The 26,747-nt window shown below is 55.9% G+C and overlaps 1 protein-coding gene across 16 annotated transcripts in view; it reads right to left on the bottom strand.

The window, feature by feature from the left end:
• Window positions 1–1,280: 1,280 nt before the first annotated feature.
• RAP1GAP2 (RAP1 GTPase activating protein 2) overlaps window positions 1,281–26,747 on the bottom strand; it is a 73,884-nt gene continuing 48,417 nt past the window's right edge. For 12 of the 16 annotated variants that reach the window (XM_064394251.1, XM_064394252.1, XM_064394243.1 and 9 more), the window contains 23 exons: window positions 19,968–20,052; window positions 17,568–17,603; window positions 17,312–17,356; window positions 16,856–16,888; window positions 16,332–16,541; window positions 15,808–15,911; window positions 15,252–15,330; window positions 14,826–14,879; window positions 14,487–14,570; window positions 13,557–13,657; window positions 12,794–12,923; window positions 12,440–12,595; window positions 11,913–11,984; window positions 11,439–11,525; window positions 11,027–11,161; window positions 9,042–9,179; window positions 8,546–8,664; window positions 8,320–8,433; window positions 7,750–7,867; window positions 7,125–7,251; window positions 5,989–6,068; window positions 5,781–5,816; window positions 1,281–5,057 (listed from right to left, as the gene is read on the bottom strand). In XM_064394251.1, the coding sequence (XP_064250321.1) occupies window positions 5,808–5,816; window positions 5,989–6,068; window positions 7,125–7,251; window positions 7,750–7,867; window positions 8,320–8,433; window positions 8,546–8,664; window positions 9,042–9,179; window positions 11,027–11,161; window positions 11,439–11,525; window positions 11,913–11,984; window positions 12,440–12,595; window positions 12,794–12,923; window positions 13,557–13,657; window positions 14,487–14,570; window positions 14,826–14,879; window positions 15,252–15,330; window positions 15,808–15,911; window positions 16,332–16,541; window positions 16,856–16,888; window positions 17,312–17,356; window positions 17,568–17,603; window positions 19,968–20,052 (2,116 nt within the window). In that variant the 3' untranslated portion in view covers window positions 1,281–5,057; window positions 5,781–5,807. The remainder of the gene's footprint in view (window positions 5,058–5,780; window positions 5,817–5,988; window positions 6,069–7,124; window positions 7,252–7,749; window positions 7,868–8,319; window positions 8,434–8,545; window positions 8,665–9,041; window positions 9,180–11,026; window positions 11,162–11,438; window positions 11,526–11,912; window positions 11,985–12,439; window positions 12,596–12,793; window positions 12,924–13,556; window positions 13,658–14,486; window positions 14,571–14,825; window positions 14,880–15,251; window positions 15,331–15,807; window positions 15,912–16,331; window positions 16,542–16,855; window positions 16,889–17,311; window positions 17,357–17,567; window positions 17,604–19,967; window positions 20,053–26,747) is intronic. The other 4 variants (XM_064394256.1, XM_064394246.1, XM_064394241.1 and 1 more) reach the window with 2 other exon arrangements.

Here is a 26,747-nt window from a genome sequence, read left to right on the forward strand (position 1 = left end):
CATCCAACCACTTTTAATTGGGGTCAGTGTCTTCACGTCTGCTCCTGTCACTGAGTGACCAAATCCCTCCCCTCTGTGGCCAGGATGGGCAGCCTGTGGCACAGTGAATGTCCCTGGAGACAGAGGAGGAGCTCAGGCAGTAAAATCATCCTCCTGTGGCTGTGCACCTCTGCAGGGCCACGCTGGGAGCACCACAGAGCTCTGGCTCTGGTCACACCTGGAGTTTGTCACATCTGCAGTTTGCTGGCAGAATCACTCCCGTGAAGGCTGTGGAAAGCTGGAACCCAGTGAGTTAAAGACTCTCTGCAAACTCCTCTGAAACCTGGATTTAGGGTCTTGTTTCCACAGCACTCACAGTTTGTTAAACTATAACAGTGAGTGAAGCAATTCTGGCTGAGCAGCCTGTTTTGAGTTTGCTTTCCAGCTGTCTGCAGTATTTGAATCTCCCTCCCACCAAACTTAGGAGTTCCCATTCTGTGGGAAACTTTCCAAATTCTGGCTGGAATACTCAGCCATTAATTCCCAACTTGCCCATCTGCCAGGCCTACAAAACATTTTTTTAAATCCTGTAAAACATATGTCTGAACTGCTTGTTTATCTGTCAACACTGTCTCACACTATTTAATTTTAAGGCTGAACTTTTTAAACCTCTCAAGGCTGACCCTGCTCTGAAGGGGAGGAGCTGTCAGTGGGTTTGCACCATGGAAAACTGCCTGTGGCACCAGGCAGGCTGTGTGCCCACTGACCACACACCAAGCTGCTCAGATTCTCCCATGGCAGTCTCTTCCCTAACCTTGATAAAGTATTAAAAGAAAAAAAAGATGGGTTTGAAAGGAGGCTGAGGAGGTGGAGAGAGAAAATGCAGTTTCCTGGTTCGCTCACCCGGAGTGCCCAGAGGCCTGGTGCCCCAAGGGGAGCTCGGCTGGCACAGCTTTGCTGCCACATGGGCTGGCTGCTGGCAGAGCCGTGTGTGCAGCTGTATGGGACACCAATTTCAGCTCAGAGAGGACAGCTCTCCTGGTCAAATGGCTGAGTGCTTGCAGAAGAGTGACTGCCTGCTCCTCCTGCGTTGCTCCAGCCCCGAGCTGGGAGCACCAGCAGAGATTCCAGCATTTACAGGTCGCTGTGCTCCAATATTCCCCTGCTGGAGTATTTGATATCACAGGAGCTCCCCCAGGCTCCCACTGCCCAGCTCCGTGCCCTCACCTGGTTTTCAAAGGCAAGTTCCCAAAAAGCTCCTCTAAAGCTGTCACTACATTGCCACACACACAGAGCACGTATATGGACACAAAATATGTTATTTATTGTGAATTTTGCAAAGACACATTTAAGCAACAAAATATACATTTGTGAACCTCTCGTTTTATACATAACAATCTGCTACCATAGCAATAAATTAAATATACATTATTTACAACAAACATAGGTCACCAGAAACTACAAAGCACTGCCTCTCTACATCAAAAATAAACTTTGTCAGATACATTTCTTCAAGATTTACTTTCGCCCTATAAACTCTCTCACATTCCCTGCTGCAAATCCAGCATTCCCTCAGCAGGACAGCCGCAGTGCTGCATTCACGGATGCATGGGAGCATGCTGGGGCCGGGGCAGGGGAGCAGCGGGTCCTGCAGCGGCGCCGGGCTCTGCCCGGGCTCGGGGCACCGGGCACAGCCGAGCGATGCCAGCGCCAGGCACGGCCCCTCGGCGGCAGAAACACCGCCTGCCCTTCCTGAAAACCCTCAGAACTCTGGGGAGAAACGGAGTTTGTGCTTAGGATGCCCTGCTTCCCTCGGAAAAAGCAATTCCGCGTTGTGCTTTGGCTCTGCGGGGTTCCGAGGAGATGCGAGTACGTGCCAAGAGCTCTCCTGGAGGGAAGAGCCAGCCCAGGACAGGGACACACAGCCCGGGACAGGGGCACACAGCCCGGGACAGGGCTCTGCCAGCCGGGACAGGGACACACAGCCCGGGACAGGGGCACACAGCCCGGGACAGGGACACACAGCCCGGGACAGGGACACACAGCCCGGGACAGGGCTCTGCCAGCCGGGACAGGGACACACAGCCCGGGACAGGGGCACACAGCCCGGGACAGGGACACACAGCCCAGGACAGGGCTCTGCCAGCCCCTGGTGGAGGTGATGCCGCTGGGGAAGGTCCCGGCTCGCCCCGCACAAGGACTCGGGGCCAGCGGCACCAGATGTGCAGCTGCACCGGAGCCAAGCCAGGACCCGAACCCGGCACAGGGGAGCACCCCCAGCCACAGGGACCCCTCCGCACCGGGGGCTTCCCCACCGCCCCCCTAAGGCGTTTCTGAGCCCCTCTGCTCCCTCTGCCATGTCACTTCTGAGGAGGGCAAAGTTGTGTGCATGGAAACAGTGGAATCAGAAAGGAAAATGCACTGCCCAGTAATTCTAGTGTCAGTTAAGTATCCTTTCCTTTATATATATAAATATATATATTTTATACATATATATATATATATCCCTTTCATATATGTATAGATGTGTACGTGTCACTTATAAGCACAAAACATTTTGCAAAATATGTACAGGAACACCTCCCCTGGCTGCTGGAAGTGCAGAAGTCCCGGGCTGTAAGAGCAGCCCTGCTGAGCCTGGGACAGCCCAGGGCACTCGGGGCCGGCCGGGGCTGCAGGGCCGAGCAGAGCAGCCAGACCCAGCTGCTGGGAAGGTGCACAGCGCGTTTCGGCCTCGGGCGAGGGATTCCTGCTGGAAATGCCCCGCAGGAGCCGCTGGCACAGCTCGGCCAGACCCCGGCCCCGCCGCTGCCCGGGCTGGCAGGAGAGCCCAGCCCAGAGCACTGCAACCCTCCCGAGGCTTCACACTGCTCTGCCTGTTAGCCCCACTCGAATAATTCCCAAATCAACCCAGGTCAAAAAGGAAAGACACAGTTTCAAGTGAAAAAAAATATTAAAAAAAGGCAACAAAACAACCAAAAATGGCAAACCAGCTGACAGTAGCCACTGCATCATCTGCTGAAAGATCTCACGGAGATCAACACCCACAGGAATGACAACATCTACAGAACCGAGTGACTTCTGAGGAAAAAGCAAACCCAGAGCAGACCCTGGGAGCAATTGCACCAGTCAGTGTTTCACTGTGCAGCCTCAGGCAATCAGACCAAAGCTTCCAAGAGGAGAATCGGGGGTGGGTTTGAAAGTGCTACTGAAGCATCATCAGACAGTGCTGAACAGCAAAGTGTGTGATCCTGAGACACCTACAGCTACAGGCTGGGCTGAGCACTCTGCATGCTTCTCTTCCACACAACCTCAAGGCTTAAACTCCATTGGAATGCTGGGAGCAGGAGGGAGCATCCCCATGGGAGTTATTGGTATTTACTAATCCTACACAGCACATGGGGCTGATGAAACTGTTCCCTGCCTTTTCACAACTGTTCTTTAACCTGGTTCCTCTCCCATCACAGCTACAGCCTTCCCTCATGGACTGGTTCCAGCAGGAGCACAGCACCTGTGTGAACTGGGTAAGGCTCTTGGGGAGCACCTCCCTGCAGCAGCAGGGGAGCACAGCTCGTGCTGCTGGCCCTGCCTCGTCTCTGGCCAGGGATGACACAGAGAAGGGCAGTGATGGTGAATCCTAGAAGCACTTGCCCAGAGAGAGGGGAGCAGGAGCAGGCACAGCAGCTCCAGAGCACAGCTCTGGCCCTGCCTCCTGAAACAGGCTGTCAGGTGCTTTGTGCCTCCTGGAGCATCCACTGGTGGCTTTGGCACTCAAAGTCCTGTGTTCAGTAGGAATCACAAACTTGAAGAACTGTGCTCACTTGAGACTGAGAACCTGATTTCATGAGGGTGCCCAAAGGTCACAGGCTGGGGGGACAGGGGGAATATCTCTGCAGCATCATGGCCTGTCTTCCAGAAAATGGGAAAGGGAAATCTATGAGCAATGTGAAATTTACAGACAGGCTTCAGGAAACTTCACACGAAGTTCCATAAAAGAGCAAAAGGATTTCTTGGCATGTTGAGAGAGGTATTTTCTGGGAAAGGGCATTATGGGAAGGTTACCTTGCAGAATCTATAATCCTTTCAGAATAACAAGAGCTGGCTCAAAAGCAGCAGGAGAGACTCTGTTAGGGCTGCAGCAGCCTAATGCCTCACAAATCACCAGTTTTATGCATTTGCCTGCGTGGTGATCCAAGCCATAGGGCAAAGCAGAGCCCACCAGGTAAATCCCCTCTGGTTCCTGTTCTAGTACTTAGAAAAGCTAAAGCTGTAATACAGCACAGCTTTAGCTTTGGGTCACCTTTCCCAGGCCTGTGCTCAGTGTCAGGCAGGGACAAAGCAGGGAGGATGAACCTGCCAAGGAGGATGAGCTGGCTGCTGTCCCCAGCTGTCACTCACCTGCCTCTTGTGCAAGAAACTGAGCAAGCTTGCAGCGAGGGGCTGCCTCTGCCCCAAGGTTTTGGGGTGTGGGCAGGAGCTGGGGGATGGCTGGAGAGACACTGCAGACCCCACTCCAGGGAGAGCTGCCCAGGACCCCCCAGGGAGGTTTTGCCCCATTGTCCCCAGAGAAGAACAACAGCAAACGATGGTGGAGGGCAAACTGCCCCAGAGCCACTAACACCCAACTTTGGCCTGACCCCCACCCTTCAAAAAACAAACATAAACCCTGTTTCCCCACTGATAACTGCAAATAAAGCATGGAGGGACCTCAACTATGTGGAGGTCCCTCCTGCTGCCCCTCTGCCCAAAAGGAGCTGCCAGGAAACCCAGGGGCGGGGGGAATGGATGGTGCCCAGCAGCTGCAGCACATCTGGGCAAGCACAGGTGACCCAGCAGAGCCCCAGGAGGGGACACGGCCCTGCCAGGCGTGCAGCACAGCCAGGGACACGTCCCCTCCTGCAGCAGAGGTGTGCTGGACAGGGGACACCGGGTGACAAGCTGGCTGGTCCCTGTCAGGACAGGACTGTGGCAAGGTGAGAGCTCTTTTCTGGTGTAGCAGCAAGGGCACCTCGCTGCCCACGGCCGGGGCGTGCGTGGTCCCAGGGGGTGTTGAAAATTTTTCCCTTTGTTGAAACATTCTGTGCAAAGAAGAAAAGGATAAAAGTCAGGAGTGGAAGGAGAATATTCCCAGCCCTGAGGTGCTGGCTGTGAAGCACCTGTCCAGGGAGGGAGCTGAGGCCACAGCAGTGCCCTTCACCAAAATGCCAGGCCAACCATCACTCCCAGCTTGTGGGAGAGGGAAACCCAGTGACTGGGTGAAAATCCCAGCTCTTTGAGACCCATGCTTTCAGAAATGTAACTTTCTTTCATTTCAAGTCCTGTGGGCTCTTCTGCTCAGTTTGGATCTTCCTAATGACAGCCACAGAACAGAAGGAACCCAGGTAAATCCCACTGAGTTCCCTTTACCTCTGCCCATGAAATCCATCTCGTGTATCTTCCATTTCCCCTTGGATTTTTGGAATGGGTAAGGGCCTGCACTGCCTTTCCACCCCAGTGCCCAGAGCACAGCACAGCAAACCTGGAGCTGGGCATCAGTGTGTGACAGGGGTTAACTGGGAAAAGTGCAGCCTGCTGGGCTGGGGCGCCTGGCCCTGGAGCAGCAGCAGCAGCAGGAGCTGCAGAAAGGAACAGCAGCACTGCAGGGTGCAGAGCTCCCATGCATCCCTGCCCTCTCCCTCCCTCACCCACAGCAGCACTCAGGTGTTCTAAGGTACAGGATGGATCCCACAAGCAATAACAAGCCTGGACACAGCTGGCCCCCAAACAGCCCTTTGCACAAAACAAAGCATGCCAACACTCACCTGTGACAAGTTCATGACTCCCTCCTGCTAGTGGCTCTGTGTGAAAGAACAGAACATGGCATGAGTTGCAAACAAAGGGGCAAGAAGTCACAAAATCCCTTCCCTTTTCTCCCTCAGGCCCCAGGGCCACCCCCAGAGCCCAGAGCCCCAGGCCAGGCAGGGAGGACACGGTGCTCAGCACCCCAGCAGGGAGAGCCCTGGCACCCACCATGCTGGAGCTGCCGTGGCTGAGCTTGTCAAAGCGGAACTTCAGGTTGGACCTCGGAGAATTCCTGTTCTTCAGATCTGCTAGAGGGAGAGGACAAACAAAGAACAAAAATAATAAACTGTGAACAAAAATATTTGCTGTAGTACTGGCTGCACTCGCCCAGCTAGGCACTTTAATAGGCTGTCAGGAGTGCTACCAATATTTAGTCTGCCTTGGCTGAATGTTTGGCAAAAGCTGTACATTAAGTGTTTGCAATGGAACAAATTGAGGCTTAATTACATTTCACAGTCTTTCTCCTGGAAATGCCACTGAAAAGGCTACAAGGAATGACTGATCCATATAATGTATGGGTGGATTTTCATGTTCTTGGCAGGAAAAATACAAAATAAACACTTCAAGCATTAAAAGGGGCTGGTTTAAGGGTTCAGAAAATCACTAGTGAAGGAAGGAGGAGGACCTGTGGGGTGCTGAGACACAGAAATCCTGCCTGCACTCCATGGTCCCATTTTGCCAGTCACAGAGCTGTTTGGGTGGATTTGTGCTTCCTGGCTGTTTCAAAAACAGCTCCTCAGCTGACAGTGTGTCTCCACGTGGAGGCTGCTGCCCTGTGGCAGGCCCTCTGTGGCCATCCCCCCGCTCCCTGCACAGGATGGGCCAGCACAGAGCTTTTCCTGCCTGCTTGGCCCTCTAGAGCTGCACCTCACTGTGCAAATCGTCCCACTGAAAGGGATGGAGCTGCTGAGCAGGCTGGCAGGAGAGGAACGGAGCCAAGACCACGGGAAGCTGAGTGTTGATGAAGTAATTGTGTGTCATGGCTCAGCCTCTGGAGACAGAGTTTCCAGGACTACTGCACACGCCTGTCGGGGAGACAGAGGGAACAAAGCCACAGCAAGAGCCACCTCTGCACTCTAATTGGGAAGGGAAACAAACCCCCATGGAAGTGCAGAACTACAGCACGTGGGGCCATCTCTGCAGACCAGCCCAGTCAGATGGGGCTGCCCCACACCCCGTGGTGCCTGTCCTGCCAGGGGGAGCACGGCTGCTGCTCCTGGGACCCCCACAAGGCTGGCAGGGGGCTCCTCCATCCCAGCCCACCGCCACAGGAGCGAGAGGCAGAGCCGGTGGCTGTCACCCACCGGTGGGGCTCCTGCTCATGATGACAGGGGTGGCCGTGGCCGCCGCGCCGGGGCTCTCGCTGCCGGGCGAAGCGCTGTAGACAAACACGTCCTGCTTGAACGGGGAGGCGGTGGAGGGCTGGCTTCCCTGCTCACAGAGACAGGACAAGGCTTTTCCTGCAGTCAGGTCTTCCCCCACACCCTGCCAATTCCCCAGTGCCCCCGTGCCCACTGCAGCTCCTGGCTGGGCAGAGCGAGCAGTGCCCAGAGCACTCCAGGGCTCACTGGGGTGCCACGGAATCACAGGTTTGGGTTCTTGGTTTGGAAGGGACCTTAAAGACCACCTAATCAGACCCTCCCTGCCATGGGCAGTGACACCTCCACTAGTCCAGGCTGCTCCCAGCCCCGTCCAGCCTGGCCTTGGACACCTCCAGGGATGGGGCAGCCACAACCCCCCGATGTCCTGCCAGGCACTCCAGCCCTCCTCCTCCTCCTCCCCACACCCCGAGATGGGCTCAGCCTGTCCCCATCTGCAGTGAGGCAGCGCTGGGGGCTGGCAGGCACATCCCCCTCAGAGCCCGGGGCTCTGGCAGCAGCAGGGAGCCCAGGGCAGTGGGGAGCCTGCCTGGGGAGGGTTGGTACCCACCACGCTGTCGTACTCCTCCAGGGTCTCGCTCTCGCCCGCCGTGCTGCTGAAGCTGCTGGTGCTGGAGGAGGAACGGGAGATGTTCGAGCGCCCGTTCTCTTTCAGCTTGATAAAAGGCCTGGAGAGAGGCGGAACGGAAGGAAGGGCGCGTGGCTGTCACCAGGGAAGCGTGTCCCTTGGACTGTGACAGGGGGACGGGCCTCCTGCACACCCCCGGAGCAAAGTGCTGCCGCAGGGATGGACCTTTTGGGGTGCTTCAGCACACAACCACTTCCAAAGGCGTGGGACAAGGCATGGGGTGGGTGCCCAGCAGGAAAGCCTGGGCCGAGCTGGCTTCGCCTTGGCAGGGAGGAGCAGGCACAGCAGCTCCTGTGTCCTGAGGACTGGGGCAACCTCGGCCAAACGCTGCTCTCTGCTCTTCTTCGTGAAGACCAAAAGGGAGCTGTGCTCAAGAATCACCAGAATCTTTTCTCCCTTAATATCAAACTTATTTAGATATGGTTTTGTTTGACAGATTCCTTGACGTCTGCTGAGCTGTGGTGGAAGGAGGATGGGCTCCTCCAGGCTCACCTGTCTTTGTTGGGGCATATTTCAGGGGAGCTGGGGTTGGATGAGGTTTCAGATTTCATCTCTTGGGAAGAATGTCCTAAATCTGGTGTCTTCTGGGCTCCAGAAACACTGTCACTGAGGGCACAAAGAAACAAGAGACTTAAAAAGGATGGTCACATCGTACCACCTAACACCAACTATACACTGTGAAAGTGGCAGAGCTCTGTAGGCACCACCACAAACTTACCACCGTGTCCTGCTCTCCGCCTGGCTCTCCGATGTCGTGTGCAGGCGGGGGAACAGCCCTGAGCGGCGCTTGATGGGGCTCCTGGACTGGTTCTTGGCAGCAACAGCTGGGACAGGGGGCTGAGAGCAGAGAACAATCTGGATTGAGAGCACAGCTCTCTCCTGGGACGTCAGAGGCTAAACATCCTGCCAGGAACTGCACTGCCTGCGCATCTAAAAACCCCATAATGCCAGAACTTCTATTCCTTTTACTTTGGGGCCAAAACCCAGGAAGCTTATCTTTGGTTCTTCCACAAAACGAGCCCAACTTGAACAAGGCATCCAAGTGCACAGCCTGCTCAGGTGTCCCCCTCACCCTGACCCTCGCTGCCCATGCAGGGGACTGCCAAGCTGCATCAGGGGAACGCAGCGACCTGTCGGGCTGTGGAGGGCTGGGAAGAGGAAGGGGCAGTGGGACAGGGGGACAGAGGGACAGAGGGACACGTGGAGGTGCTCACCGAGAAGGTGGTCTTGGTCACCTCGCCGCTGTTGTGGGCGATGCCCCCGCTGAGGCTGCCGGGGATGCCACTGCCATGGTGCTTCTTCTGGCTGCCCACCATCGTCTCCATGGAGTGGCTGCGCACGCGGATGGCTCTCTGTGGCACAGGGGACAGCAGGTCAGCACCACCCAGAGGTGCTGTCCCCACAGCTCCTCCCCAGCTTCAGGTCTTCCCCAGGCACAAGGGAGAGCAAGCACCCCCCAGCAGCAGCACGACTGGTGACAGCAGCCCTGGCAGTGCAGCTGAGCATGGGCTGCCCCTGGGGAGCCCCACAGCCATCACAAGATCAGATTTCCCCCCACGGCTCTGTGATATCAAGGACTCCATCTCTGGGACCAGGAGACACAGACACAAGCCCCGAGCCCTGCCTCCTGCCTGGCCAACCTCCCAGACCCACGGCAGGAGTGGGGGCCACAGCTAAGCCATAAGCCATGTCTGTGTGCACACCCTCCACAATTCTGCCTGGACTCAGAGAGGACAGATCCTCTCCTGCCTCTCTTGCTCCTCTCCTGCACCTCTCCAGCCTGTCCCAAAACAGCCCCTGAGCTGGAGGCTTCACAGCCACATCAAAGTGCTTCTGCTCTTCAGCAAGCTACTGCTTGAGAATACATCTAGCCTGAATTGCTGCTGTGGCTTCTGGTTTGGTCTATCCACCTCTGGAAGGGACTGGAGCTGAGCTGTCAGCACTGGCCCCATGGCAGCCACAGGCTCTCCCTGCTCCCATGGATCTTCATTTCCCCACATCCCTTCCCTCACTCTTCACATCAGCAACCTTCTCCATTCTCCTCTCAGCTATTCCCTCAGCCATGGCTGAATCCCAGCTCAGGCTAAAGAGTAAATGAGCCATGGCAGGCCAAATTCCCGACGTGCCAGCACTGCCTCTGCAGCATGCAGGCTGTTTGCTGCTGGCTCTGGGGTCGTGGAGCCACGGGTGGATCTGCACCAGGGTGAGAGGAGGCTGCAGCCCCGAGCTCTCACCAAGCCTGCAGTGCTGAAAACCACAGCCCCAACAGCCCCTCCTGCCCATGCAATAATGAACAGCAAGCAAGAGTCCATCAGACTGAATTTATTGGGGTCAGCAGCATTCATATACAATTTGATGTTGTTCTTAAAAATGATCAGTTGCTTTGCTGCAAAGCAGCAGCCACAGGCACTCACACTCTGCAGGCTCCTGTCCAGGGCTGTGGAACTCTGTGGGGTTCCCCAACACCCCAGCCCTGAGGAGTGGCTCCTTTCCCCATGGAAGAGGCAAAGGCACCTCTCACTCACTCAGAGCCCAGCAGAACTGAGCTCTGCTCGCCTCTGAGAACTGGTCCCCCGCTCGATGGCCAAGGGGATGGGTCTGGAGGCTGGGTCGTAGGGGCAAGAAGGATATAGGACAGAGGATAGGGGCCCAGGTGTGCGCCCCCGCAGCCCTCCTTGCCGTGTGTGCTCCCCCGTCACTCCGAGAGCGCGCGGTGCAGGACGTAAGCCAGCAGGCAGCCCAGCAGCGCGGGCCCGAGGCGCCCCGCACGGAGCAGGGGGCTCACCTCCCACCCCAGCACTCCCTGCAACGCCAAGAGAGCACGGTCTGTCTGCTGGCACACACCAAGTGTGCCAGAACATCTCTGCTTAACCTCAACACACACTCCATGGCATGGGAGTGGGCCTGAACTGAGACCCCTCTGGGGACACAAAGTGCTGCACACACTGGCAGAGAGGTGCTCAGGAACTATGGAGAAGTCACTCCACTGGGGACACTCACCAACAATGCAACGTGCCAGCTTTTGCTTGCTCCCACTGGAGCCAGCTTGGGCACTTGGCAGGCTGAGCAGGCAGTGGTGGCAGCAGCCCCCACCTCCTCCTGCCACCCTACCCTCAGGGGACATCTCTTGTCCCCCAACACGGACTCTGCCAACCCCAGGTGCATTTTAGCTGTGCTGTTGGAAAGGGCAGGGCCTTACCTTGAAAGACTCCAGAAAGCCTCCATGTCCCCCATTCTCCAGCTTGTCCTCCTCGGGCCCCAGCCCCAGCATGGCCTGTGTGTGCCCGTGCAGCTCGTCGTGAAGGTTGTCCAGCAGGGCAGCCCGTGTCCGGTCCTGCGGGAGAGACCAGGGCTCAGCCAGGCTCCAGGGAGCAGCAGTGGCACGGATCCATGGCAGCAGCCCTGCCTGGTGCTGCAGGGCACACCAGGGCTCAGCCAGGCTCCAGGGAGCAGCAGTGGCACGGAACCATGGCAGCAGCCTGTGCCACCCCACGGTCACCACGCTCCCTCCCTGCGAGCACTGACCCGGTTCAGCAGGGAAAGGCGGCTCGGAGGAGCAGTGGGACAACTCCCCAGAGCTGCTCCAGGCAGGGACACGTGGGCAGCGTTACCTCCAGCTTTGCAAACTTGTCAGACTTGCAGCAGGCGTTCTCAGCGTTGATGAGCTTGGTCAGCAGGAACTCCCGGAACTCGGGGCTCTGCGGGGACAGAACCAAGAAAACACCCACCACTTTAGGACTCTCTGTATCTCTGGTATACAGCTGTACCAACCCAAACCCAAGCTTGCAGCACCTGGCAGTCCCTCCAGACGTGGAAGCACTGGTGGAAAGCCCCAGGAGGGTTTGAGGTGCTCGCCTGCACCAACACAGCCCCTCAGCACCAGAGCTGCTGCTGCCACCTTGCTCAAGTAATGCCATGCAGCGGTGCAGGGCCACTCACCCTACCGCAAACACCAGGGGCCGCAATGGAAACCAAAATTAATGCAGGTCAGTTCCAGAAGTCCTGTTTTCCCAACTTGGAAACACCTTGGACATGCACATCTACTCTTTTTACAGCCTGGAACATGGTTCCCTCTCAGCCCCTACCTTCTGGAACACCGGCGGGCTCGGCAGGGGTGGGCCAAAGGAGGGAACATCTTCCCGGGCTGTGACTGACACCTGAGGAGTCAAGAGACAGGTTATTCCCACGGGAGCAGCAGGATAACAGGGTTTATGCCACCTACACCATGCCAGACTGTTCCAAGGCACATTCAAATGTTGAGGACCATCAAAACTCTTTAACAAACGAGCTGTTTTACAAACATGTATTTTATGCACTGATGTCTGTATACACACACATTATGTCACAGCACACACATAACACACCTGTGTGCACACGTGTGTGTGCCCAGCACACAGGCATGAGTCCCCACACTGACTGCATCACTGAACACAGGGTAAATGCCCTGGGCAACCTGTGCCAGGGCCTCACCACCCTCACATGGAAGAATTTCCTCCTAATCTCTAATCTAACCCTACAAGTGGGAAGCCATTCCCCCTTGTCCTGTCACTCCAGGCCCTTGTCAAAAGATGCTGAAGCAAAACTGGGTGGGTGACACAGGGACTGCCCTCACCTTGTACGCTGCATTTTCTGCCTCGGGGTTCTCCACCTGCACCACGATGTAGGCATGCAGGAAGTTGGAGGCAATCATGTCTGGCACGAATGGCGTGTTCTCCTCTTGGAAGATAATCGCCACGATGTCATTGCCAATGTGCCTCTTCCTCTGGAGCTAAACCAAAAGGGAGAATATTGGGTCAGTAAAAGCAGGCAGCTCTGCTCCTGCAGCAGCAAGTGCCAGCCCCGTGCTGGGGAGCCAAGCAGCCACTTGCCAGGGTGCCAGGGCTCAGCAGGGCCACAGCACGGGGCAGGGCAGCGCCAGGGCATCCCCACTCAGACCCTTCTGTGCAAGCAACCACATCTCTCTTACTTGTTGTGTGTCTCCTTCGGTAAAAGGCAGCTTTGTAGAGACATGAAACATTATCTCCCTGTCCCTGAACACCGTGTACACAGACTCCACTCCCGTCTGCCCATGGCTGACATCCAGGCCTCCTCGAAAACTGGAGATCAAGGGAAAGGCAGAGAGAAACGAAGAGATGTTAATTGAAAGCTTCACAGAGAGCACCAGCGGCTGTCAGGGGACAGGCTGATGGAACAGCCCAGCTCATTTATCTTTATCTAGCAGCGAGCAAATGGGAAAGAACAAACCGTGCGTCATGTGCTGTAACCAGCCATCACTGTCACCAGCCTGAAATACAGGGTGCACCTAAAGCAGAGCTGGTCAGCCAGGGCTGCCCACAGCCATGGGCACGAGCCATGGCCCCACCATCCCTCACCAGCAGTGGGGTCCCTGCCTGCACTGTGGCTGCTGCAGGGACTGCCCTGGAGGCACCCGTGGCTGAGCCATGACACCGGGCACAGCACATTGCCACAGACTGCTTCCATCTATGGCTGAATATAGCCAGATTTTATCACAACCTCAAAATGCAGGAAAAGAAATTTTTCTCTCTTGGCAGCTCCAATTTTTTTTTAACTCCCCCAGCTTTGAAAAACAAGCCAAAACTATATTTGCTTCTGCTCCGCACATCCCGCTCATGAGCGAGATGACTTCTGTTCTCACACGGAGATATTTTTACATATGACATGGTCTCTTGTTAATGTATTTGTAAAATCATCCTTTTTATTTAACTTACCCTTTGAAGTCCTGGAGAGTTATGGTGTCTCCCAGAAAACTTAAGAAGTTCTTGAAGGCGGTGCTTTCTTCATTATTGCCAAACAGCTCCTCCTCTTGGGTCTACAAAACACAGGGTGCATCTGCTGACAGCCCAATTTCCCTGCCTGTCCACTCCCCTGCCACCTCCAGCTCCATCCACAGGGTCCCTGGGGCGTGACTAGCACCTTGTTCCATGGTGTCCTGCACAGCCACAGGCTGCTCCCCAGCACCACATCCAGCCACCAGCACCATCCATGGGCTGCCACAGCCTGCCCAGTGCCCAGGACAGCCCAGGGCCAGGCTGCTGAGAGCCCCAGCAGGGACCTTAGGATAACATCCAGGAAATACCAAACCAGAAACAAATCCTCTGTTGAAAATCCCTAATCATCTCCTGCTTGCTGTATTTCAAAACAATGAGACCCTAATTATGGCCTTGCATGAGTCACTCAATCCAAGCCAAAATGCAATATGTAGAGTGCCTGTCAGAGTAATTCTCAGCGGGTTCTGAGGCTGAGTTCTGCACTCCCCATGCAGAGTCCCCCTGCTAATGACAGCATTTTCAGCAAGCGCCTCTCTTCAGAGCCCACAGTCCCTCCAGACAAGCGGAGCTGTTATAGCTGTCTAAACATATATCTGATTAAAATACCACGCCTGCTAAAATCCGTTTTCACATCCGCTTTTCCGTACAGCAGCTTGTGGGCTGATTTCCACACTGAGACTCTTCAGTCATATCATTTTTTAATGAGTGGGGAAAACATCCGAGCAATGAGAAACACAGTCAGGAGGGCATCCAGTGACACCAGGTGCTGCACATGGCAGAACTGAGGTCAGAGTCGAGCCTGTGCTCATGAAACGTGGATCTCTGGTGCACAGGGACACGCTCCATGAAAGCAGCGTGGGGACAACTCACCTGCCTGAACTTCTGATAGATCACACCAAACTTGAATGTGTTGTTGACCTCATGCTCATCATAAGACACTATCATCTGGGATGCCTGCAGGAAAGCAAAATGCCAATTGTTTCATCTGGTGGTTCAAAATGTGATGGCCAAAAGATCCATGGTGAGGGGTGAGGAGAGCCCAGCAGAGCTGCAGCAGGGTCCAACAACAGCTGGGCACCATCAGGGGAGTGGAAGGGGGAAAGAAGCCAAATTCCCGCATAATCAGGCTAAAAGTTTTCCACAGTGGCCCTGGGTGTGGTTCTCAGAGTCCCTGCAGAACACACGACCAACCTGGGCAAGTCACCTCACCTTGGGGTAGAGAACAGGGTTAAACTTCAGCCCAGAGGCATCGTCACAGAAGGCCTGTGGGCAAGGGGAAAGAGAAGTCAGTGACAGTCCCTGGCCACAACGTCAGCCATGAATGTCTTATAAAGAAGCCAAATACAGCCTCCAGTAGCAGGAGCTCCCCACTCCACTCTACATCCACCATGGGATGCCCCGTGGGCTGGCTGGCCCCACTGAGGATGCAGCAAGCCAAGCCCCAGGTCCCTCCGTGCCAAACGAGGGCCATTTGCTCTCCTGGCCTGGAGAAACCACCAGCAGGGCAAGCACACAGCAGCACCCAAGTGCCCCTTGACCTGAGAGCCCAGCACTGCTGCCCAACACAGCCCAGCACTGCCTGATGTGCCCTGGCACAGGCTGTGCTGCAGAGCTCCACCAAGCCAGGCAATTCACCTTTGCAATCTGGGGGATGCTCGGGAGCTTGCTGAATCCTGCCAGGGGAATCCTTTCATGCAACGTCTTCACTTTGGACCTAGCAAAGAAACAAGGAGCAGACAGATGTCAGAGTGGCTACAGCAAAGCAACACCCACTGCTGGGAAACACGGCTGTGCTGCATTTGCTGGGCCTGGTTAGCAAGCAAAGGCTTGATTTGTCTTCTCATCTCTTAAAATATTCATAGTTTGAGGCAAATGACACAATGGTTCAGACATGCTGGGTCCTGTCAGCTTAGGGAGGGATGGTGAGAGAAGTGGCTGGTGTTATCCCAGGGAGGATTAAAGCCACAGAGGTTTATGTTCAGTTCCAGCAGGTTTAGTGACAGATCAAAGTCTCACGTTCATTATCAGGTTTAGGCAGTCCCAGCACAGAAACACAGGATGCTGCCACTGCCTCCCATCCACCCAGACCCCCTCCACATGCTGCCAGTCCAGCTCAAGCACTTGTAGAAACAGAACCAGCGACTCCCAAACAGAGAATATTTTGTTAAACAAAGATATTTTTTTTCCATACCTGAGTATAACCCTTAAATATTCTGTGCCATCTGCCTCCTCACATTTAACAGAAAGGATCAGATTTCCAAGGCTGCTAGCTGTACAGTAGAAATTTAAATGATCCTAAAAATAGAAAACAGCACGTTAGCAGCTGGGAAGCAATTCACTGGTGGCAAGGACACTGCCTGGACACTCCCCTGCTACCCCAGCACCCTCCCACCACCCACACACCCGCACCCCCTTGCCAGGAGCAGGGCTGGGAGCAGGAGGGGAGGGGCTGCCACACAGGACCCCGTGTCTGGCTGAGCCCCAGGACCCCAGGGCAGGAGGCTCAGAGCCAGTGTCCCCACTGGTGTCACAGGAGACCTGTGGGGCCAGGGACAAAGGCCACATGTGTGGCCACCCTGCCATGCTGGGAACCCACCAGTGCCTCCACTCCCTGCAAAGAGGGAAATTGTAAAGCTTGCCCATTTTGCTCTCAGCTGGAGAGTTTTCTCAGTCAGAGGTGGGCAGCTGTGAGCCCCGTGGGGTGGAGGAACCCACCTTCCCCAGGAAATGCTTGCGGTAGGCTCTGGCCTCTCCCTTGCACTCCAGCTTGTAGCCATAGCTGCTGGGGCTGAGGTTTTCCTCCTCCTCCTCGCAGATGCTGCTGTCAGACGAGGTGGGCGTGCCAAGGTTTTCTGGGTCTTCTATCCAGTAGCCCCCAAACTGGGGCAGGATGATCAGCGGGTATGGGCTACCCTTCTCCAGGATCTGCAGAGACACGTGCCATGAGGGGCCAGGCAGGACAGGGCTGGGGGGGTGGGAGGCAGAGCTCACTGCTCCATGGTCTGCCCCCCTACTGCAGCAGACCCCAGCACCAGCAGGGACAAGTCCAGCCCCTCTCTGAAACCTCTGTCACAGAAGAGGGCACATGCTACTGAGGAAAAGCCAAAAGCCACAAAGGTAGGGAGGGGGGACAGGCTTTGTGTAGCTCCTCTCAGAAACAATCTCCACCAATTCCTCTGCCACCAGCAGTTTTGGAAAGGCTTTCCCCAGAAGGTGTTCAGGGGGTTCAGGGCACCCACCTCATCGATGCTGGGGTATGGGATGTAGTCTTCCTGGAAAAAGGAACCAAAACATCATCTGTGACCATCTGCTCCCCACCAGCTGTCCCTTAAAACCCCAGCCCTGCCCACCCAGCCCAGGGAGTGCCTCCAGCACCTGCTGGTCCCTCTCAGAAGGCACCAATGCAGGCTAAGTCCTGCCTAAAGGGAGCTCCTCTATGGTGCAACTTCCCAGTGCAGTGGCAAACCCCAACCCTGTTGCACAGCTGGAAGCTGAAGTGCTCTGGACATAAAGCTGGATTAGGGATTTACAGGCACCATGCTCCCATCTCTGCAATTCAATCAGTGCCCTGTTTTTAGATAACATCTAAATCCTTTCCAGCCCTTTGAGTGACTGTCTTGGACGACCACATTAAACCTCTGAGATGGGGAGTGGACACTTGAAGAGATCCCCTCAAGAAACAAAAATCAACCAACCTTGTGTTTTTGGCTTCCAGACCTCTGTTCTTCCAGTTTTGGTGCCTGTTAGGAACAAAATGAATGTGTCAAACAATTTAGATGCTTTTACCCACACAGGGGGTCAGTCCACCACCATGAGGGTATTTTGCTACATGGAGATCACTCCAACCCAAGTGGCTGGAAGGTGAGGTCTGCTCCTGGGACAGGCCCTCTGCCCTCAGGGGCTCTGCTGGGGCCAACATCCCGAGTTACTGGCATGCACACTGCTGCTCACCTGCATTTTTTCCAGCATTTCGAAGAATTCTGCCGACTGAAAAGAAAAGAAGGAAATCTACTGTTCGATAAAAGCAGACACAAGGCAAGCCAGTCCAAGCCACATCACAGCAGGGACACTCAGCCCCACCCCGAGCACTTGTCCTGCTCCCTGAATGCGACCAGGCAGCTGTGGCACCGGGATTCCCGTGCAGCCCCACCTGGAGCTCAGCACCATTGCTGCAGCTGCCCTTGCCAGAAGCCCTCGAGCTCCAGAAATGCCGAGCTTTGAGCCCGTTTGATCAGGGACCTGGAATCGTTTCCTTTCTTAGTCGCAGCAGCCCGGGTGAAGCTGCTGCCTGCGCTGCTGGGCTGCCCCGAGCAGGGTTAATCCCCCTTGCCCCAGGAGCTGAAGAGATTACCGAGCTGTTCCTGTTGGAAGCCCTGTTTCTGCTGCCCGCCCAGGACAGGACAGGAGCCGCAGGGCGAGTGTCCCTGCCCCCGGGCCACACGGACAGGGGGCTCAGCGACAAGCACGGCCCCACCGCCTCTCGGGGAGCGCTGCCAGACCCGCTGATGGCCCAGCCGCTCTCCCCGGCCCGGGACTTCAGGTGAGGCTGTTCCCAGCCGGATCTACCTGTGCGGCCAGCGGGGCCCGTCCTGGAGCTGCTCCGGGGCCCCTCCGGCCCGGCACCCGCAGGAGCTGGGCGTGCTGGGCAGCCCCGACCCCTCTCCCGGCTGTTCTGCTGTCAGGTGCACAAATGAACCACCCAGCCCAACTGCGGCTGTAATCTGTAATGCGGCACTCCCGGTGAGCTTTTCTGGAGGCGTGCCGCCCCGCCTCGCCTCCTTTCACCCTCCTTTTTAAATTTTTTTGGTTTTGTTTTTGTTTGTTTGTTTGTTTGTTTTGTTTTGTTTTTTGCCCTGCTTTTACCGGGCCCGGGCCACGGCAGCGCGGCCAGCCCCAGCGCGGGTGAGAAGCGGAACCAGCAGCTGCCGCCCCACCGGCTGCCAGAAGCGCCTTGCGGGAGAGACATGCGTGATCTGGGGCCAAAAAAAGGGCTCATGGTAACAAGGGGAAAGGCAAGGGGGATGATTTTTAGTGAGGGCTTAGAATAGACTGGATTTCCCAAAAGACGAAAAAATAAAGGATAAAAACAGAGGAGGGGATGAAGAAAGGAAAAGAAAAGTCTGAGAGAATTTTTTTCCTTTGATACTTGTGGTGAGCAAAGGTCGGATTTACAGCACGAGCAGTCTGGCTGCCAGCACAGGTGGGGCAGCTGTGGCTCGGACACAACCCTGTTGTGTGTGCTGTTTCCAGCTTTAGACCATGCCCCTCCTTCCCTGACACACCTGTGGCAGTCAAAAAGGAAAAACCCCAGGCTCAGACAGCTCTGTGCCCACAGCTGAATACTCTTTTAAAAGTCTTCCTTAGTTTGAGCTTGCTTTGGATTCTGTTTATCTCCAGGTACAAATGCTGTTGGGCCATTTCAGGTCCTGCTCTACCAGCAGCCAGAGCCAAGAGCTGACCCCACGGTGACACCAGACCCAGCTGCTACAGTGAGTCCCACAGAAAATGGCACACTGAGCAGAGCACAGCCCTTCAGAGAGCTGGGCACACAGAGCCAGCTTTCCTGGGCCATAAAGGAAAGGACAGAAAGAAACCCCTGCACCAGGAGGAGCAGAGTGGAGGGCAGTGAGCAGGGCTGTGCACCTCCCCAGCACTGTCCCCCCATGTCGCAGCCCTGGAAGGAATCTGTTACCCTCGTGGCACCGCTGCCCTGCACCAGCCCCGCAGCCAGAGCTCTCAGGGCACCCAGCAGGAGCCCCAGCCCCTCTGCTGGAGTTCCTCGAGCCAGAGGCACAGCACGGCAGCTGTCTCGCTGTTTCAAGGGGTGGCTCCCCGGCAGGCGAAGAGCCCGGAACAGGCCGGGCAGGGAGCAGGTGGGGCTCGCAGGGGACAGGCAGGTGCCTGCTGGGAGGCACAGCCCGGGATGCCCGGCCCGTGACGGGCACAGCGCCTGCCCCACACCGGCACCGAGAGACACCCGGCTCGGGAACGGGCAGGGAAACACACCGAGAGACACCCGGCACCGAGAGACACCTGGCACGGGGCTGGGGATGGTCACTGGGAGGGAAGCACACTGGTAAGGACACAGAAGCCCCCCTCACGGGGCTGGGAGGGTCGCTGGGACGGCAGCAGCCCCGGCACCGAGCCGCGGCTGTGTAACGGGAGGGTCGGTGCGGGACGGGCCGGCAGCACGGCCGCCACCGCGGGCGGGGAGAGGGATGGCGTCGGAACAGGCTGCCGGCTGAGCTCCAGAAACCACCTACTGCTGCTCCGGTGGGAACAGCCCCAGCCCGTGCAGCCGCTGCGTTGGAAGCGCCGCTCCCCACCAGCCCGGCTCTCCACACCTCTCACCTTCATGGTCGGGGGAGCTGTCAGCGGCGGGGACAGCGGCCGCTCCGGGACCGTCACATCCGTGCTGTTCAGCAGCTCCTGTTTCCTGGAAAACCAGAGACAGGCATGTCAGCTCCCCCCTGCCCGAGGCAGCGCCCCAGGCAGGAGATAAGGGTTATCTCCCTTGGCAAAGCCGTGGTGTGCCCCTGCCTGTGCGGTAATATCTGCAATCTGAGAAAAAACCCAGCAGACAGCGTGAGAAGGTGATAAAAGTCGCCAGAGAGCCCGTGCCCAGGGTGGGCTGCCAGTCCCCGTGTGTGGTGCTGGTGGTGCAGCAGGGCACAGCAGGGCTGGGTTCCTGTGGCAGGAACCAGCCATCCCACGGCTCCCCTCCCTCTGGCACCCTCCCCACCCGGGCAGGACCTGCGGCTCAGCAGCCTTCTGGCAGCAAAGGAGGCTCAGTGACACCCAGGGACACCCAGCACGGCTTTGGAGGGACCAAACTGAGCTCCCTTTGCCAACACGGCACCTGGCACCAGATTTGGAAGTACCAGGAGCCATCGTGAAGATGCAAAACCCCAGGAAAGCAGAAAGCAGCCCCTGTGCCACGGAGCTGTCAAGACATCCCCCCCAGAAATCCCCTAAGCTTTGGAGAAGCACGGCCTCAGCCCTCCCCCGAACAAAACTCCCATCCCTGCAGCTCCCGGGCAGGCAGCCACGCCACCACTCAGCGGCACTGCCAGATGCTCCTCCGGGAGGCAGAAAATCTGAGATTTAATTTAGTTTCCTCTTGTCCCTGCCAGGTTAGTCCTGCAGAAACCGGGCCAAAACGTCCAACTGTTTATCTGGTGGTAACGAGGTTTGTTCCCATGGCAGCGCGCCCCGGGATGGCGCCGCGGGCACCGTGCCTGCCAGGCCTCCAAAACACAGAGCCCCTGCCACGGGCTGCACCCCGCCTCTGCCACCACTCTGCCACCACCGCCCTCTGAGACACTGCCCTCGGCACCCCGGGCCCTGCCCTCCCAAGCCCCGGTGTTTGTGACAGCAGGTGACAACCTGCAGGTGCCAGCAGCCCCTCCCCAGCAGGGCCCTGCCCCACGGAGCTGCTGAGGGCATGAGGGGGGCAGGCAGCAGGGATGCTGGAAAGGCAGAGTGGGACCAGCAGCACCATCCTGCTCACTGCCAGGGCAGTCAGGGCACCACCTGCGCTGTGCCAGCCACATGGGCTTAGCCACAGGCACTGGGGGAAACACCACTGCATTGTGTCCAAACGTGAATCCAGACCAAGAACTGGTGCTTCACATTACACTAAACCAAAGTAAATCTTCTTTCTCTCTTTTTCATATCAGAGCAGGTTAAATTTACATAGTTACACCTCATTTGAGCTCCTGGCTTGAAAATCTTCCAGTTTTTCAATGCAATAAATTAATTGGAGCAATGTGGGGCAATAGTAGAATTCCTGTCCTGCCCACCCATACTGTTTACCAAGCTCCTTCCCTCTCTGCTCTCCACAACCTCACTGTGTCTCTACTGCTGAAAAATGCCAAGGACGACAGATTTTCCTTGTTTGCTCTTTGACTTTCTAGGACACTAAAGCACAGCCTGATCTGGAGCAAGCCACTCATCCTCTGCTCTCCTTGCTTTGAACCCTGAGCTCTGCCTGATTGCACTCAGCTGCACAGTGGCCTCAAAGGCATAAAACAGATACGACTTTGAAAAGATTAAAGTTACAGGGATGCGCACAAATAATTTTATTTGATCTGGGATTTGTAGTGGGTTGCCATAGCATCATATTCTAAGTATTATAAAATCACCCAACTTAACAACATGTTCCTCTGTCACATGCTGGCTGCTTCTTTGGGGCCAAACTGCTGGAACTGCTCCTGCAGTTCCGGGAGAGCAAAACAAGCCCATCCCCAAGGACTGCTTGGAACGGGCCTCTGCGCTGGGAATCTGTTATGGTGAAGTCCAGCCACAGACGCCGGTGATTCAGCCTGCCATCAGCGCCGGGGTCAAGGGCCGGCACCCACTTCCCAAACTACCCTCAGGGGATGATAAATAATCAGGGGGAAGGTTAGCACATCTTTGTCTGTGCACGGGGGCTCTGCAGCCCCGCTGGGTGACCCAGCTGACACCGAGGGTGCCGGTCTGTGCACAGCCTGAGGCACAGCAGAGGTGGCAGGTGCCCAGGACAGAGAGGATGGGCGCTGGGGGCACCCAGCAGCTCCCCACGCACTCGCCTCTCCCTGGCACCGCAGGAGATGCTCAGCTCCAGCATGGACAGCCAAAGGTCACAGCGCTGTGTCTGCTCCCTAAGGGGGCACAGCTAGCAGGGGGCTCTGCCTGCCCCTGGTGCCCACATCCACCCTGGCCAGGGCCAGGCCAGGCACAGCACGGGCCAGAGCATCCTCCGGAGCCGCGCGGCCGCACACCAGCCTCTCCAGAAGGAAACACGGGCATCGCTTTTGTAATTTCATTTCTTTGTTTTTCTCATTAGGCAAATTAAGAGAGAAGGAAAAAGAGAGAATTAGAATCCTGCATACTTAGTAAATCTAATTAAGGAAATACCTTAATGCGGTTACGGCAGGGCCGGCTGCAGGGTTTCCGAAGGGAGACTGAGATCACCCCAGCCACCCCAGGACTGAGCTGGGGGACCTGTTCCCAGCTCTTAGGGAGGCAAAGCCCACCTGCCAAGGGCTGCTCTCCTGGCTCCTTCCAGAGAGGGAGAAAATGGGGGTTTTTCCTCCCATTTTGGGGGCAACCATGGACACCAGTGAGCTCCCAACACCGCAAGGGCAGGTGAGGTCTCTCTCTTTAAAGCATCCCTGATCACAGTCCTAAAGCACCTTCAAATTAATATCCTGTATTTGGTAAACCCCACGGACATACTGAAATTCTGATTAAAAGTCCTGTTCAGCACAGAGCCAAGGCTGCCTGGACCCCTGAGTGTTCCCCTCCAGACCCTGACTCCAAGGGCACACTTCTCTCATGCTCTCTCAAGCCAAAGCCTAAGGAAAAAAACCCCTAATGCATCCCACCTCCTCATTTTGTCCATCTGATTTGCTTCCCAGACAGGTTCTAAATCAACAGAGTACATTTAGATAAATCACAGGTGGGGAGGGGAGATGCCAGCACATTACCTGACATGGTGAAACACTCCAATGTGGCTGGCTCTACCTCTGTCAAGATATGAAATGGGATGGGAGCACCCCAGGTTACCCCTATGCTTAATTCCACAGATCAAACCTGGCCTAAGGAGGTACCAAACTCCTGCAGCAACAAGTTCTGCCTGTCAGATGCCTCATCCTTGAGAAGGTCAGCAATGACTCTCCTGTAAATTAACAGCCTCTATTTTTGGACTCCTCATTTTTTATCCTTGATGGGCATCACCTTGCCAGCTGCTTCCTTTTTAGTTTGTTTAATATTCCACGCCTGGTCTCCTAAGTTTCCAGGGGGGACTGTGCTTCCATGTCCCTTTCCATCCTCCCCCTAGCCAGGCCCAGCCCTGCCCACAGCAGGCAGTGGGAGTGGGGCACAGGCTGCCTGTCCTCCATCTGGGGGGGCTCCTCTCCGTCCCCCACACAACTGGGACCGAGCCCTGGCTCCTGGGACACAAGCACCTGCTGACACACCAGGCAGAGCAGCATGGCCAGGGGCCCCTGCCAGCTGCTCACAAATTGGAAAAAAAAATAACCTCAACCAAAACTGTGCGTTTTTGCAACACAGACAAGGGCACCTTGCTGTGAGTTTACACCTGGAAATCTGCAGTGAGTGCCTGAATGAAGAACCTTGCCCTGACTTTGAGCAGCTCTCCACCCAATCCCAGGATGCCAGGCAGGCACGATCTCGCTGCATCATCACTCATCCCACGGAGGACATCAGCAGAGGACATGCACTGCTGCAGGCTCCCACTGATGTCAGACAGTTGTGGGGCTCAGAACGCCCCCCAGACATGAGGTGCAGCCCAAGCACTCAGTGCTGCAGAGCCAGACCCTCGGGCAGAGCCCCTGCTATGGAACACCTTCCCTAGAAACTGATTTACCTCGTTATGTCCTGGCTCAGCTTAGCCCTATTCAGCAGTGTTGCCTTCTCACATCAAAGCCTGAGAGTCAGCAAAAAAAAGTGCAGCATTTTCTCATCTACATTTCTTGCAATAAATTACATATTTGCAAACTGCCAGCCTGCACCTGCACACACGCAGCGTCCCCGGGCACTGTCCTCGGAGCAGGACCACAGCCCTGCTCAGGGAAAGGTGACATTTAACTGCCAGTGGGGTGGCTTTAACTGCCCCTCCAAACAGCAAATGAACGTTGCTGAACAGTTCAGAGTGTCCCACACGTGAGCAGGCGGGACCCAGCTGCCTGCACTGGCCACGGGGTCCCTGCTGCACCACACAGTGCCCGTCCTGCTGGGGAGGGGGCCAGCAAGGAGCTGACTCTGCTTTGCCTGCACCTCCACAGACACTGGAATCTTTCCAACTGGCCCAGGGCTTCCCACTGGGCCTGGCCAGGACAGGACAGAGAGGCTCGGTATGCAAGTAATGGTGAAAAGAAGTTTTTATCTTTTACAAAATGTGCTGCCTGCTCTGCAGGAACAGAGAAAGTGGCAATTTCCTGCAGATCTGGGTAAATCAGCCAAGGCACTTGCAGACATTTTCAGACCAGAAGGCTCGTCTGATCCTATTCCTGCCAAACCCCAGCCAGGAGCCTCGGGCAGCCGCTTCTGAGCTGATTCAATAATTTGCAAATTGCAGAGAACAGCTCCCAGAAAGCTGCGTCTCCAACGCCACAGCACTGATGCCAAAGGGCAAGGGGAGCCTTTGGGAGGAGAAGTGCTCCACACCAGGTACCCACCCTGTCCCTGTGAGAGGACAGCCACCAGAGCGTCACCTCACTTGCATGTGGGACACTTGGGAAATTCCATTTAGATATAAATACAGTCCCAAATCCCAGGCTTTCAGAGCAAAACAGGAGCAAGGAGGAGCCCGCAGCAGCAGCCACCCCCCCAGACCTGCCCGCTCCTCCCCTGCAGCTCAGGTGTGCAGGGAGGCACAGGTGAGAAGAGGGCAGGTGCAGGGGCAGGTGAGCATCACCCAGCTCTGCCCGGGGAGCCTGGTGTGCTGCACTGCACTCTGCTGGGCTGCTAACAAGGAAGGGACATGGGCCACCACACACTCTGCAGCTGCCACCAATCCTGCCAGGCTTGCATATGGCTCATGGAAAGCAAAATTCAATTGCAAATGCAGAACAAAGACTGAATGTAGGAGGGAAAATAGCAAATAGGAGCAGGTGGAGGAACAGAGTCCCCTTTGACGATGCCGCTAGTCCCTTCCTTTTCCTGCAGATTATGTCACTTTGATGGCCCTGGCAGCTTGCATAAGATGAAACAACCACCGTAAAGCACTGCTTGAATTCTTGCAATCACTCCCATGGAGGCTCCTCAGTCCACGGCAGACAGAAAAACCTCCTCAGGGTCTTGTTCTCCCCTTGAGAAATCTGTGTGACTCTTGTTGTACTCAGTAAACCCTGCAGCAAGAGGCCCACTGAGACGTTTTGTGCACAACATGATGCTGGGGGAAAAAATAAACCAGGCTCAGACATCACGGGGCAGATTCCGGTGCAAGCTCAGAGCCAGGTTTTTTCTAAGCACTCCAGTGTCATGTTGAGCTCATTCATAAAAACCTGGTACCTGGGGGAAAGACAACTCTTTGGCAAAGTCTTCCTTGGTGTGACTAGTAAAGCACTCCCTGCCCTTGAGGCAAATGCAGGACTGGCCAATGAGTTTCAGTGGTACAACATCCAGAGGATGTATCCAGTGTCACTGTGCACTTGGACAGTCCCCACACAGGTGAAAGCAGGAGGAGAGGGTTCAGGTCACCCCCCAGCCAGCCAGTCCCTCCAACACTTTCTGGTAGCTGGAACCCGTGGTCCAAGGGCAGAGCTGTGGCTGAACAAGCCTGGGCTAAACAGGACAAACCCAAGGAGCAACAGCAGGGCAGGAACAGCCAAGCCCAGCAGGGAGCCCAGTGCAGTCCCCACAGCCTTGGTTCCAGCCCAGAGGGGGGTGCAGGGACCCACAGCTCAGCTCAGGTGAGCAGACATTGCTGCTGCTCACCCAGGACCTGCAGCTGGCTTTTTCCAGCTGTTCTGCTTTGATGATCTACCCAACACCCCAGCAAGGGAGACAGAAATATCTCAAACCAGCAAGTGACACAGGAGCTCCCAGGAATGCCAGTGTTCAGTCTTTAGTGCATCACTGACACCCTGCTCTCCACGGCACCAGCTGTCCAAGGCAAAGTCCCAATGCCAGAGCCCTGAAAAATGGGGTACGAGCCCTGCAGTCCACAGCTGATGGCAGACAAAAAGCTTCACCCTCAGTCACCTCACTCTGATTTTTCATGCTTATAGATTAGGGAGTGGGGGAATATTTTACAACAACGATTCCAAATAAACATTTCTTCATTCATTTCAGTTTGGTACAAAATCGCAAACTGAACCCAGAAAAAGAAAGAAACAAAAAACCCCTCAGCCTGCAGCAGTGCCCATGTTGCTTCCACCCTGAAACAGAGGTGCACACACACTGTGAGGTTCGGGTGCATATTTCTGACTGTTTTTAACGCCCAAGTTGCCAGAGCAGCAGAGTCCTGGAGGGGAGAACTCCCTGCCCGGGGCAGCCGCACCGACCAGCGCGGGGTCAGTGTCCGCGGCAGAGCAGCTCCCGCGGAGCAGATGCCAGCTCGCAAACAGGCCATTTCCTACGGCACAAAGTTGGACGCGAAGTACAGCCAGCCCCGGCCTCGGC

This window comes from Passer domesticus, chromosome 19, assembly GCF_036417665.1.
Source record: "Passer domesticus isolate bPasDom1 chromosome 19, bPasDom1.hap1, whole genome shotgun sequence".
In the NCBI taxonomy this organism is placed as follows: domain Eukaryota; kingdom Metazoa; phylum Chordata; class Aves; order Passeriformes; family Passeridae; genus Passer; species Passer domesticus.